This window comes from Myotis davidii, unplaced genomic scaffold (genome assembly GCF_000327345.1).
Source record: "Myotis davidii unplaced genomic scaffold, ASM32734v1 scaffold359, whole genome shotgun sequence".
In the NCBI taxonomy this organism is placed as follows: Eukaryota; Metazoa; Chordata; class Mammalia; order Chiroptera; family Vespertilionidae; genus Myotis; species Myotis davidii.
This window is the reverse complement of record NW_006290460.1, coordinates 754435-770035: the sequence shown is the minus strand read 5'-3', so window position 1 is coordinate 770035 and position 15601 is coordinate 754435. Positions and strand designations below refer to the sequence as shown.

The 15601-nt window shown below is 39.1% G+C and overlaps 1 protein-coding gene across 1 annotated transcript in view; it reads left to right on the top strand.

Annotated features, from left to right (window-relative positions):
- CFTR (cystic fibrosis transmembrane conductance regulator) overlaps positions 1-15601 on the top strand; it is a 172911-nt gene that overhangs the window by 149640 nt on the left and 7670 nt on the right. Inside the window, 1 exon segment of the mRNA XM_015563769.1 lies at positions 4997-5086. Coding sequence (XP_015419255.1) covers positions 4997-5086 — 90 coding nt within the window.

Below are 15601 nucleotides of genomic sequence, written 5' to 3'. Positions count from 1 at the left end.
CTTTTTCCCAACCCTGTATATATTCTGAGCCAAAACAAAAAAGCACTATATCCTTGCCCTGGCCAGTGTGGCTCAGTTGTTTGGGCTATGTCCCATGCACTGAAAAGTTGCTGGTTCAATCCTGGTTAGGGCACATGCCCAGGTTGTGGGCTTTATCCATGGTAGGGGACATGCAAGAGGCAATCAATGTTTCACTCTCACATCAATCTCTCTCTCTCTTTCTCCCCTCCCTTCCTCTCTCTCTAAAAATCAATGAAAAATCTTTTTTTTTTTTAAAAAAAAGCACTATATCTTCAAGGATAGGAGTCATTTCTCTGACTCATTTAATTTATTCTACATTCAGTTATCACAGAATCCAAATTGCTTTTTTGTTTTTCACTTGATATCCAAGGCTTGAAGCATCTATTACAGTGAAATACTAGTACTACCAACTCGGAGCACTCCACGTAGGCTTGGCTGTTTCAGGAAAGAGATTAGTTAGGCAATGAACATTGGTGCTCTCATTTTTTCCTTGAGTCCCAAGAATTACTCTTTATGCCTTATGTACAGGACATTGAATAAATATCAAATATTTGTACATCTTCATTTTCCTATGGTGAACAGTTTCCTAAAAGAGAGATAGAGGATCATTGTGACTTATACCTTCAGGGATATATTTCGTTGTTCAATAAGCCTGACGGTGTCACCTTGGCCAAGCCACATGACTTCTCAGGGTCTTGGCTATTTCATGTGTAAGTCAGGGAAAAGGATGTAATTGATCGCTCAGCTTTAGAGATGAGTTTGTGGAAACTTCACACAGTTTAGAAAACAGAACTAAACACCTACTGCCACCCTGGAAGCAAGAGAGTGCCAGACACTATTTGTAACACAGGAATGAAATGTTTGAATAATTGTATGAAATTGAATTTTAACTGAACTAGTTCATTCAGTTAATTTTTCTTTAAAATTAAAGTATTACCTTAATGCTAGACAATATACTGTAAGCAAAAGACTTACAGAACTTCTGAATGGTATTGAATCCACTACATCTAAAACTTTTGGATGTCTAATTTTAATAAACGGCTTTCTTCCTTCATAATTTTGAATATATACCTATTTGAAATAAATTATTAGATATTGCTATACATTTGATAAATATTATATATAAATTATTAGGCCATTAGGAAAAGCTAGGCATACTATTTCCCAAGTAATTATATAAAGATATTAAAGTTTTAATGGGTTGTTAGTATTATTTCTTTAAAGACTATAGGTTTTTGGGACTTATTCTTACCAAAAGAATAAAAATAATATGTGCCGAACTCTGACTATCTACATATATAAAAGGCTAATATACAAAGTGTCCCCTTGGGAGTTCAACTGGGAGACCGGGAATTTGATCTCTTGCTATGACATACTCTGACCACGAGGGGCGGTGCTGAGCAAAGGAAGGCCCTGGCCAGAGGCTGGAGGCCGGAAGGCCCTGATCGCCAGCCAGGCCTAAAGACCCTACCTGTGCAGGGCCTCTAGTATTTTTATATTTTTACTTTTTATCTTGAAATCAGCCCATTTATTTATTCAGGAAACATTTATTGAGCATATACTATATACAAAGCCTTTGAGTTAATGACAGGGTATACAGTAAAGTTATAGTGTGGAAGAGATGAACATTACAAAAATGATCACAAATGCATAATATAATTTTAATGCTCACTGAGTATGTGGCTGGAGTGAAAAAGGGCAGGGTGGGGAGAAGATCACTAAATGTCCAGAAGAAGTAGAAGGGACTAAATTTGATAGTGTCTGTTGACCATCTTAAAGATTTTACATTTTCCCTGAGTGCAATAGAAAACAACTGAAAGCTTTTCAAAAAGTGGAAGACATAATCCAATTTATACCGTAGTAACTGCTTTGGTCATTAAATGAGAGTGAACTGGGAAGGGAGGCAAGAGTGAAAGGAAAGAGACCAATTAGGAGGTTCTTGCCATCTTCCAGAGAGAGATGTCTTGATGGCTTGAACTATGTAATAGCAGTAGAGATTTAAAAAACATAAATAGATTTGAGATATATTTTTGAGAAACCAATTCACAGGTCTGATGATTGATTCCATTCAGGAAGATGAGGGAGAAAATTAAGTCTTTGATGATTCCCAAGTTTCTGCATTGAGGAAATGAAGGTGCTATGAATTGAAATGGAAAACCTAGAAGTAGAGTAGATTTGAGAAGAAAGATGTCATTTTCCATTTTACAATGAGAACACTGAGGCTCAAAGAACTTGGGTTCTTATTTATAGACTAGAGGCCCAGTGCATGAAATTCATGCAAGAGTAGGCCTTCACAGCCGCAGTGGCTGCCTCAATCCCTCCCTTGCAGTTGCAGGCGGCTGCCTAGATCCCTCCCTCTCAGCTGCTGGTGGCTGCCTGGATCCCGAGGCTGCAGCCCCAGCTTCATTCCGGAAGGATGTCTGGAAGGATGTCCGGTCTAATTAGCATGTTATGCTTTTATTATTATAGATATACCCACCAGGTCAGAGCTATATTATATACCATCTTTGCAAACTACATTACCTTTAATAACTTCTGTGTTTGGTTTGATGTTATGATACCTTTGGCCTCTACCCATGGTTGTCCAGAGCAATGGCACTATTTCATTTGTCTGCAGTAAAAAATTCTATTGTCTTGTTCCATTGGATATGTAAGTCCTCTTGAAACTTACAAGGACCCTGTAGCCCATATAAACCCTTCGACTCAGATCCTGCATAGGAAGAGGAAGCTAACCTCTCCACTGACAGTGCAGGACCTGAGCTGTGGCCAGGGGCATGGATGGCAGTGCTGTAATCAAGACTATACTACTGAGTGCTGTTGGGATCCTGCCCAATCTTTAATCTTTTCCTGGAAAAAAAATTGGTCCCCATAAGACTTGAGGTGTTTTGCTATGGTGGTAAAGAGCTCAGGTTTGAAGACAAATACCCTTGGGTCCTGCTAGCTAAGTGACCTTGGAAAAGTCACTTCCATTTTCCCTGCTGTGATTTCTTCATGTGCAATAATAGGATCTATCATTAGGCTGATATGAAGAAAAAGAGATGCCACATGTAAAGAGCCTTACCTGGCACCCGGTAAGCCTGCCATAAGCCAGGCTTCTGTTTTCCAGCCACTTAGTTCCCAGTGGAGATAACTTTTCTGAAGCACATAATTGTCTTTTTTTTGTCCCCCCCCCCCCCCCCCCATGGTTGTTATTTCCCATAGAAAAATGTAAAAAATAGTAAATGGCAAAATTCCATTGGCAAGTCTTTGAACTTTAGATACTAACTAAACCAAATTTCTTAAATAATGAATTGACTCAAGTTCTCAGAGTCACTTCCTCTTTCTTTATCCTTAGTTTATCAGAATTATCTTTGTCTGCTCTCTTTGGCTTATTTGGATATTGCATTCATTTACTTAGCAGCTTGGAGGAGATTGCACAGATATACTTCTTACACATCTTATCATCTGATGAGTCATCTAGCCAACTCTTATATCCACTTCTGTAATGCAAGGTACACATCCCTAGGAAGTTAAGTAATAGCAGACAAGGGGTTTTTTTTTTTGGGGGGGGGGTGCTCTAGAGAGTTCCTGAGATATTTAGCAACACCTTTGTTTTTTAAGCCATAAATTATGCCCTGGGGAATAAGGTCTCTAATATATCTCCCCTTGACTTTGGCTGCCATGGTGAGGATATTTGAATTCTGCCTGAGAGGCACAGATAGCATCAATCTGTAGGCATCTTACCTTGTGCATTTCCTTACAGATCAGGTTGGCACTGAGCATTCTCTCTCAGTCTCAAGCAATTTGTGAAAATTAAGCCTTTAAGAAATTCAGTTCTTAATTCTCCTTTCTGGATGAATTTTGGACTAACCAAAAGCAAAACCAAAAAGGCAAAGCAAAAAATTATTCTGAACGTCAGTATCAAAAATATTTTTCAGTTCACCCATAGGCACAAAGAGAAAACTAAATATTATTTTTGTATCAGCATTCCCCAATGAGATAGAAAATTTATTTTAAGACATTTTTTCAATCATATAGGTCGACCTTAGTAGACAGTGACTGACGTGGCAAGTAGAGTGTCTAGGGCAGTGATGGCGAACCTATGACATTTTTTTGGTTGATTTTTCTTTGTTAAATGCCATTTAAATATATAAAATAAATATCAAAAATATAAGTCTTTGTTTTACTATGGTTGCAAATATCAAAAAATTTCTATATGTGACAGGGCACCAGAGTTAGGTTAGGGTTTTTCAAAATGCTGACACGCCAAGCTCAAAAGGTTCGCCATCACTGGTCTAGGGTGACAATGAGCAGTGCTCCATGCAGGGAATGAGATTGTCATTGTGTTACTTCAGCAGCATCAACCTCAGCCTCCCTCCCTTCCCTCTGTAACGTGCATCCGGTTAAACAAATACTTAATTTCTGCGCTTTCACTGATTTCTAAGTGAATTCCCCTGTGCCTGACTGGTTTGGGAAGTAGAGATGTGCCTTGTTTTTATAGACCAGATTAACATGGATGTTTAAATAAGTAGCTGTAATTTAATTTCAAAATCCCATAGGGAGCTACGTTTATAATAGAAATTCAAGGAAAATACATTAATATAAAACAGAAATTTGTTCAAACCATTGTGACTCATAATCTTATAATCTTTGACTATTAATTTAATATTATACTTACTTATAAGAAATATTGCTAGGAATAAAACATTTAATTTTCCACAGTTTACAGTGATCTTAATTTCTTTATCTTGTGGACATTGGGATAAGAAACATGTTTATAAGGGGCTTCAAATGTAGCTATATTTTATTTCTTAAAAACATACAAAGGAAATATAAAAGTTTAAAAACTGAAGAAAACTAGATGGTAAGTACATGGGTGGGTGTTACATTATTTTAAAATGTTTTTTGCTTGAAATATTTTACAATAAAATGTGCAAAAAAATAAAAATATGTTTAGGTTATTCATGCTTTCCTCTTGGTTTTCTTATTGCTATAGAAAGTATTTATCTTCTCTGGAACATTTAGAAAAAACTTGGATCCCTATGAACAGTGGAATGATGAAGAAATATGGAAAGTTGCCGATCAGGTAAGGATGCTAACAAATATTTTGAAAAAGGTAGTTCATACCCACACAAGAGTGGCTGTCATAGCTGAGATAATTTTACACACGTGTGTGTGTGTGTGTGTGTGTGTGTGTGTGTGTGTGTGTGTGAAATCAAAGAACTCTAACCTACTAGAGCACCCAGTACTTGAATTAGACCTCCTCCTATCCTCAGTGTTTAGTCTCCATCTATCAGGCCCCAGAGATAACATTTCTGTGGCCTTCGTCCCTACCAATGTGCATCAGTGAGACATGAACTGAGGGACCTACAGTACTACAGCACACTAGGATTATTCCTGATACAAAAAGTCATCTCTCTACACCTTGCAGCTACACCCTCTCTGGGTTCTGAAGCTTCCCCAGTAGAAGGAGGAGGCTTTGCTTTGACATGATGTATTTTTCTGGGAAGCATGGTTTTAACATATAAAGATGATGATCATTCTAGGACAACTGCAGATGACTACAGTCCTCTCTGGAAGCCACCAAGAGTCAACTGCCTTTAGGGAGTGTGCTGGCTATGAGTGCTTCTAGGCACAATGCCACATGACCTAGATACAGCATTCTCCATTCTTCGCGGTCATTAAGGCACCACATAGGACACACATAAATTAAAACAGAATCAAAATTCCTAAATAAGACCCTGTATTTACCCAATAGGTGGTTTATTACAATTGAAGGTATTATACACAGGAATTTGGGGTTAGAGAGAGAGCTGGAGTGAAATGCTTGGTTCCATTAAAAAGAATACTAACTATAAACTGACAATTTTTGAAATATAAGCATTATAGTAAAGTAAGAGGCAACATAAATTGCTCTATTTCATTAAACTTGAGGTTTAAGTTCCAAGCCCTGGATGATGACACACTACAACTATGAGACCTAAGTAAGAACTTTGAGTTTCAAGGGTCTTTTTAGGGAACAATATCATTCCACTATTTCCTGTATTGTTGGTCCTTGTAGCACAATTCCCACGTGTTCTGTCCTTTTCTGCCTTCATTCAGAATGGATCTTGTCAGGAGCTTTGAAATATCTGTTAGTGTGAAACACTTCTCCATTGAGTGCCTGACCTTAACATGCCCCTAATAAAATGCACTTAGATTAACTGTTTTCAGTATCAAAGTTTCCTATTACCCAACAAATGGGAGATTTTAAAGGAAACATTAACTAAATTGGAAGTGACACGTATTAAGGAAGATCTTTGATGTGACTTCCAGAATGAACTATAGGGACACAATATTGTGGGAGAGAAACTTGGAAAGGAAGGCATCAGACTGTATAAAATCTGCAAATATTTCCAAGTCAAAATAAAACGTACAGGAAATCAGCAACATAAAAATATCTAAAATTTTAGAAGACATGGTGAAGATTTTAAATACCAATAGGATGCAAAAGTGTTTTGATTTTTATTTGATCAAATTGTATTGAGGTCTATCTTTTTTTCTGATCATCTTTTTAATAATTTGCAAACAGAGATGTTAATGCTATTCCTACATTATTAACTTCATGTGCTTTGAGCGGTGGTGATAAGTTTTTGCTGCAGAGGCCCTGAAAATAGCATAAAAACAAATAAGCAACAGCCCAGAGAAGTAGAAAAGGCATTGGTTTAAAAGAAGGCCTGGGCTTTAGTCCTAAATGGTTGATCATATAACATATCCAAACAGGAATATTTAGGGGCATGTCAGTTTCTAAACTGGACAGGATACTGGGAAAATGGTGTAAAGCAGGATGGTCTGGGGACGAACCAGGATGTATGTCATTTCATCGAGTCCTCTCTGTGACCTTGGTATGACTCAGGTCTCTAGAGGGAAATAAGCTGAATAATGGCAGGTAGCCAAACTCCTGAATCATATCCCAACAGCACCTCCTTCATAATTCCCCTTTTCCCAAGTGAAAATCACAAGCACATGACAACACTGGCCCAAGAAACACTTTATTTCTAGCTTGGATCTGGACAGAAACTCCATTGTGAAGCCTTACCATTGCTGACCTAGACTAGATGGTGTGAAGCCATGAGGATCATGCCTAATGAGTAACTCTTAAGGCTTGGAAGCAAAGTGGGCCCAAACAGCTCCCTGTCCCTTTGTGTCATAGGCCCACACCTTCACCTTGGCACTCTGTGAATTGAGACGGTCTAATTTCCACATCCCAAAACAAATCAGAGACAGATAGCTTCTCCCAAGAATCACTGACTTTACCAGGTGTATGGACAAAGAGAATTTCATAACAGACTGAATCCAAAATTGGGGAGTCAGGAGATCCCCCCCAATCTGGGATTGGGGGGGAGGGGCAGCAAGGCCCCTGGCTTTGTAGCCCAGTAAATTAATAGCATTATTATAACAGATTTTTATTTTTCAGTTATACTTGACATACAATATTATATTAGTTTCAGATGTATAACATAGTGATTAGACATGTAGTTATCTTATGACATGATCATCCTGATGAATCTAGTACCCATCTGACACCATATATAGTTATTATAATACTAGAGGCCCAGTGCACGAAATTCATGCACAGAGGGGTGGGGAGATGTCCCTCAGCCCAGCGTGCACCCTCTCTAATCTGGGACTCCTTGAGAGATGTCCAACTGCCTGTTTAGGCCCGATCCCACTAAACGGGCAGTCGGATATCCCTCTCACAATCCAGGATTGCTGGCTCCCAACCACTTGCCTGCCTGCTTGCCTACTTGATTGCCCCTGACCACTCCCCTGCCAGCCTCATCGACACCTAACTGCTCCCCTGCCATCCTGGTCGCCCTTAACTGCCCTCTACTGCAGGCCATCTTGTGGTGGCCATCTTTGACAACATGTGGGTGGCCATCTTGTGTGTTCAAGTGATGGTCAATTTGCATATTACCTCTTTATTATATAGGATTATTGACTATATTCCCTATGCTATACTTTACATCCTCATGACTATTGGGTAAATACCAATCTGTACTTTTCAATTCCTTCCCCTTTTTCATCCATTCCTCCAACTCCCCTCCCATTTTTCAAAATGTTCTCTGTACCTCAGAGTTTGTTTCTGTTTTGTTTGTTTGTTTATTTTTTCTTTTAGATTCTATACATAAGTGAAATCATATGGCATTTGTCTTACATATAATGATATTCTTGCTGGATAGACTGATCTTGGTTGTAGATCCATGTTTTTCATGACTTTGGATATTTCATGCCAATCCCTCTGGCCTACAAAGTTTCTATTGAGAAATAGGCTGACAGCCTTATGGGAGCTCCCTTGTAGATAACTAACTGCTTTTCTCTTGCTGCTTTTAAGATTCTCTCTTTGTCCTTAACCTTTGGCATTTTAATTATGATGTGTGTTGGTGTGGGCTTTTTGGATTAATCTTGTTTGGGACTCTGCACTTTCTGGGCTTGTATGTCTATTTCCTTCACCATGTTAGGGAAGTTTTCCAGCATTATTTCTTCAAAAGGTTTTCAATTCCTTGCTCTTTATCTTCTCCTTCTGGTTCCCTTATCATGCAAATATTGGTACGCTTGATGTTGTCCCAGAGGCCTTTAAACTATTCTCACATTTTTGGATTCTTTTTTCTTTTTGTTGTTCTGGGTGTTTTCTTCTACCTTTTCTACCAAATCACTGATTCGATCCTCTGCTTCATCTAATCTACTGTTGATTTCATCTAATGTATTCTTCATTTCAGTTATTATATTCTTCATTCTGATTGGTTCTTGTTTATGTTTTCTATCTCTTTGTTGAAGATCTGACTAAGTTCATCTACTCTTTTCCTAACTTCACTGAGCATCCTTATAACCAGTGTTTTGAACTCTGCATCTGATAAATTGCTTGTCTCCATTTTGTTTAGTTCTTTTTCTGAAGTTTTGTTCTGTTCTTTCATTTGGGACATGTTTCTTTTACTCCTCATTGTGGTTGCCTCCCTGTGTTTGTTTCTTTTTAAAAAAAATACGTTTTAATTAATTTTTAGAGAGAGAGAAACATTGATGTGAGAGAGAAACATAGATTGGCTTCCTCCTTCATGCACCCGACCAGGGATTGAGCACACAAGCTGGGCATGTACCCTCACTAGGAATTGAACTGGTGACCTTTTGGTACATGGGATAGCCCTCACCCAACTGAGCCACACCTGTCAGGGCATGTTTCTATGTATTAGAGCTGCTATGTCTCCTGGTCTTGGTTAGAGTGGCCTCATACAGTAGGTGTCCTGTGTGGCACAGTAGTGTAGTCTCACTGGTCACCTGAATCAGGTGCACCAGGTGTGTCTTTTGTGTGTGCTCTGTGTGCTTTCCTATTGTGGTTGAGCCTTGGTTACTGTTGGTATGTCAGTGGGAGGGATAGAACCTCAGGCTGATTTGTTGTGAGGTCTGCTTATGATTGCAGTAGGTGAGCTTTTGTGCAGGGGCTGAGCCTATGGAGCAGGATTCACTTTAGGGGATCTCTAGTGTCTGCTGAGTCTGTCCCTTGGGTGTATCGTTTGTGGAGGTGGCTGGGTGGTGCTCTGGTGTGATCTGATGCTGGCCACTGAGCGTGTTGGTTCTGGGGCCTCTTGGGAGTTTCCGGCCACAGTCAGTGGCTCCTATGCCCTGCCCTGGGCCACCTGGTGTGAGCTACAAAGTGACCCACAGATGGTTGCCACCTGAGCTGAGCTTGAAAGTGCCTGGGAGAGGCCAAGCTGTGAACTGAGGCCTGCTGCTGCCAGTCCCAGGCTTAGGGATTCTTAGCAAGTGGTACAGGGCTTGCTGAGGCCATGTGATGCTTGTTTGGGGTTTGTGAACCTTTGAGAGATTTTAGGAAAGTCCAAAGCATGAGCCAAGCTAGGCTATTTGAATGGAAACGCCACTGGAAGCTGCTTGGCTAAGCCTACAGTTTGGGTGGGGCGGGGTCTCAGGAAATCACAGGGCAGGGCAAATAGTGTTAGTCAGGTTGATGGAGACTCAGATATGGCGCTGCCTTCACATGCAGGGGAAGGGCTCAGCAAAGGAACAATGGCCTCTGGGAGAAAGCTGCTTTTCTAGTCGTCACCCTGAATGCAGACAATTCAGTTCCTCCCTGTACGTTTCTGGCTCCTTTTGAACTGCTACCCCCATACTGGATCTTAGAATGAGTGAATCCATGTGTGGGTCCTTTAAGAGGAACAACTGAGACTCCAGCATCTCACTGTCTCACTCAGCCACAACCTCTGCTGATTTTCACAACCAGAAGTTATGGGGACTTCTCTTCCCCACACTAGAACCCTGGGCTGAGGAGCCTAGTGTGTGATTGGGACCACTTGTTCCTCAGTGGGGATATCCACAGACAAGATATCCCTCCCAATTTTTATCCACTATATGTGGGTGAGGGACCAGCCTGCTCTATGCCCCACCTCCCCCCACGAGTCCCTATGTGGCTTCTTCTGTATGTCCTTAGTTATAGGACTTCTGTTCAGCTAGACTTCAGAGGGTTCTCAATGATGGTTGTTCTGTAGTTTGGTTGTAATTTTGATGTGGTCATGGGAGGAGGTGAGTACACTGATTCACATCTCAGCATGGACAATCACCTTATGTGCATATAAGTGAGTTTCTTATGTTCTCCACCCCAACTGTCCTGTGGTCCTAATCCTACTGAATGGCTTCGCCATCCTCCAGTTGCTCAGAGGCAAGACCTGGGACTCATTCTTGATTTCTTGTCTCGGTTTCTCCGTGTCAAGCCCCCTCGAGGCTGTCTCCTGCAAGTGTCTAGAATGTATTCACCTTTTTTCTTCCCCACCTGACACCAGTATAATTCTCATGGAGACTTTTGAAATAAGCTCCTGCCTGATTTCTCTTTTCTGCAATTCATTTGGCTCTTTGCAGCTCTGGTAATCTTCCTAAACCCTGCATCTGACCCCTTGTTTCTCCCCTTCCTATGGCTCCTATTTCCCTTTGGACCAAGTTTGCACTACTTAAGGTGGCTTAAAAGGTCCTTTGCTATGTGGTCTCTGCCTGCCTTACTAAATCATTCTTCAACCTCCCCTGCCTACTGTGATCCATCTATACCAGTGGTTCTCAACCTTCTGGTCCTTTAAATATAGTTCCTCATGTTGTGACCCAACCATAAAATTATTTTCGTTGCTACTTCATAACTGTAATGTTGCTACTGTTATGAATCGTAATGTAAGTATCTGATATGCAGGATGGTCCTAGGCGACCCCTGTGAAAGGGTCGTTCGACCGCCAAAGGGGTCGCGACCCACAGGTTGAGAACCGCTGATCTATACTGAATTTCTTTCATTTCTCTAAAGCATCTTATGCTCTCTGTTCTCCTGAAGCTTCTTCACATGCTGTTCTCTGTACGCGGAAACCTCTGCTAGCCCTTCAGTGCCTGCTCCTAACTCATCTTTCAGGCATCTCCTTACACATTGCTTCTTTCCAGGAACCTGCCAGATGCTGTAGGTCAGAGGGAGGAGCCCCTTCTGGATGTATGCTATTCATCTACCCCTTTCATCACATTCTTCACATGAGATAGAGATTTACTTCTTAACTTTTCCATGTATTCCACCAGATTGTGGGGTCCTTAAGGGCAGGAATGATGTCTATTCACTGAGGTATTTCCAGTGCATGGAATAATGTTGACCACATGGATCGTGTTAAGTAAATATTCATTGAATGAATGATTATCTTATTTACTTTAAGTAAGGGGCTGGGTTCAGATGACTGGTGGATGCAGGAACAACAGTACCCTTTGCTGGTTCGCAGGCTTACACCACTGCAAGCTGTGTCAGTATAATTCATAGTCTAAACAGCAGTTCTGTTGGTTATAGAATGAAGGTTTTTTGGTTATTATTTGCTTATTAGATTATTTATAAAATAGTTTCCTTTCTTACACATTGATAGCGAGGTAAGTTACTTTTAGAGAGTAAGCCAAATAGCAGAAATAGTGGCTTTTTAAGTTAAAAATGTGCCCTCGAAAACCTGCAGAGTAGCAAAAGGAGTGTCTTAAGGAGTTGAGAGGGTCTATTTTTATAACTGCCTACTAGTGGACTATTTAGTAGGCACAGTTCACTTTTTCTGATTTTTTTTCATGCTTCCTTGTCACAAAGCAAACTCTTGCTCCACAATAACATTCCACAGTGCAGCAAGAGCAAAAGTCAACATTTTAAAAGAAATATCTGGTCCTTTCAGGCTGTTAAGTATTTTTTAGTTTGATGTGTCATAAAACAAAATTTCTCCTTTCTAAATAGAATTTTGGGAAGTATATGTGATTTATTACTCAACAGCGTAAAGCTAGCAGATTCTTTTGTCCTAAGTTCTTTTATCCACATTTGTTGATGCCTTTATTTCTTTTTAATGCTTAGTTAGAATGAAAAACATTAGACATGTTTAGATTCCAGTAATTTTTAATTCACCTTAATTTGGACAGTTTGTCTTTCCTTCTTTCTTTCTTTCTTTCTTTCTTTCTTTCTTTTTCTTTCTTTCTTTCTCTCTCTCTCTCTCTCGCTCTCTCTCTCTCTCTCTCTCTCTCTCTCTTTTTCTTTCTTTCTTTCTCTCTTTCTTCTTTCAACTTTATTTTCCATTAATCTTATTTCTATTCTGTTTAAGAGTTTGTGAAAGAACAGCTTAAGACCACTCAGAGGTTGTCCCTACCCATTCAGTGGCCTGTGCAGTGGGGACTGCAGTGATAGGCTATATTTATTTTTAATCTATTGAAAATAGATTATGACACTATTAAAATATTAAGTATTAATAATAATAAATAATTATTATCTTGGGAATATGTATATATTTTTATTTAAAGGACTGTACTGCTACAGATAATTAAATTTAATTATCTCTATAGCAATTCGCATTTCAGTCTTTTTTCCCCTCATAGCACTTATTTCTTTGAACAGTAATTTCTCAGTTACTATTTTTGTATTTGCCTGGGTCATGAGTTCCTTCAAGGTAGGGCCTAGTGTTATTCATCCTTGAATCCCTAGATCTGCCATAGTACCTAGAATTTCATAAACTCTCATTGAGCCTAGGAAGAAATACATGACTAAGCAGTCATTTACATCCAATCAATCAGCAGGCTATTAAACCATTCTTATCACCACATTGAGTTGGTAACAATAATTTTGTATCTTTTTAAAAGCAATTGCTATTCTATCTTGCATCCTATTTTCTCTACAAAACCTCTCACAATATATGGCATAAATTAGGTAATTAATAAATTTGTTAAATGTTCACTGAGTTCAAAAGTTAAAGTTTGACTGACATATGTTGACCTTTCTCTAGTGAATGTGATTTTACAAGATTTTTATCATACTTCATAGTGAGTAAAATAGTGAGATAGAAATGTTGCAGAATACATTCTCTATTGGTCTGTCTCGCTGTCATTCATTTTTAAAAATTTTGTTCTGTAAACACTGGCAGTAATATATATTTAGACATATAATTATTTACTTATAGTAAAGAAACAGTTTTATTTGGGAAAAACAAATATTGCTCAGCTCTTTATCACAGAGAAGTGCAAAAGTATCACACAGTGAAGTGGCTTTCCTACTAGGGCCCTGGGAATCAGTGTGTGATTGGTGTGAGATCTACAGGAACAATACATGCTACTACCTGAACAATACATTCATACAACCCTGTTATTAGGGGTTTGATGTAATAGTATTGTAGTATTTCCTGCTAACTTGGTCTCTAGTCAACTTGTGAAGGGTAGTGTTTCCGTGATCAGCCCCATGTCCTTGGGATTTCCAAGCTCCAATAATACTCTTAGTCACCATGGATTAAGTGTTTACCATGTGCCATACTCTGTGGCAACTTCTTTCCACAATTATCTCATTTAATCCTCATTACAAACTTTTGAAACCTATACAAGCTTTTCCTCATTTTTTCCAACTGAAGTATATGAGACTTAAATAACACACTTGACATCATCAGCAAATCAGTGGTAGAGTGCAGATTCAAAGCCACCTCCCTGTGATTTCAGAGCTCTAGCCTTTTTAAAAAAAATTCAATTTAATTGGGATGACATTGGTTAATATGATCATATAGATTTCAGGTATGGATTTCTATGTTACAAGACCTCTATATTATACTGTGTGCCCACCACCAAAGACAAATCATCATCCATCACCATATACTAGGCCCCCTTCACCCCCACTCCCCATCTTTTCACTTATACTGTGTGCCCACCACCAAAGACAAATCATCCTCCATCACATACACTAGGCCCCCTTCACCCCTCTCCCCATCTTTTCACTCCACACCCCCTTCCCTCTGGCAACCACCACACTGCTGATTGTGTTCATGAGTATCAGTTTTATATCCCACATATGAGTGAAATCATATGGTTCTTAGTTTTTTCTGCCTGACTTGTTTCACTTATAATAATCTTAAGGTCCATCCATGTTGTTGCAAATGGCGCTATTTCATCCTTTGTTATGGCTGAGTACTATTCCATTGTGTATATGGACCATATCTTCTTCATCCAGTTCTCTATCATAGGACACCTTGGTTGCCATCATGACTTGGCCACCTTGAATAATGCTGCAATGAATATAGGGGTGCATATATCTTTGCAAATACATGTGTTTGAGTTTTTCTGGTAGCTACCCAGGAGAGGGATTGCTGGGTCATATGGCGACTCTATTCTTAATTTTTTGATGAACCTCCATACTGTTTTCCATAGTGGCTGTACCAGTCTACATTTCACTGGCAGTGAATGAAGGTTCCTTTTTGGTAAAGCTGGGTTTGTTTGTTTTTAATTTTAAAGCCAAATGCTGGTGAGATTGGAATAAGAAAAATAGTATTACAATACCTCATCGTCATTTTAATTTACATCTCTCGGATGATTAGTGATTGAGCATTTTTCATATATCTCTTGGCCATCTGTATGTCCTTGTTAAAGAAGTATCTATTTTAGGTCCTCTGCTCATTTTTTAATTGGGTTGTTTGTTTATTTTGTGTTGAGTTTTATAAGTTCTTTTTATATTTTGGATATTGAACTTTTTTCAGAGCTATTGTTTGCATATATCATGTCCCATTTGGTTGGCTGCCTCTTTGTTTTGTTGTTGGTTTCTTTTGCTGTGCAAAAGCTTTTTGGTTTGATCTCGTCCCATTCATTTATTTTTGCCTTTACGTCCCTTGCCTTTGGGGTCAAGTTCATAAAATGTTCTCTATGACCAAGGTCCATAAGTTTAGTACCTATGCTTTCCTCTATGTAATTTATTGTTTTTGATCTTATATTTAGATCTTTGATCCATTTTGAACTAATTTTTGAACATGGGATAAAATTGTAATCCACTGTCATTCTTTCGCATGTGGCTTTCCAGTTTCCCCAGCACAATTTATTAAAGAGGCTTTCTTTACTCCATAGTGTTTCTGGCTATTTTGTCAAAAATGATCCTGGCTTCTTGCTTAAACAAAAAGTAAGCAACCCTTCTGCTTTATAATCATTATCACAAACACGGAGCAATATCTACATGAGTCACCTCCTGAAACGAAGAACAAAACAGGTGTTCTTTACAACACAGAGTATCAATTACAAAGGCACAGCATCACAGAAAAACACTCATAGAAAAGTT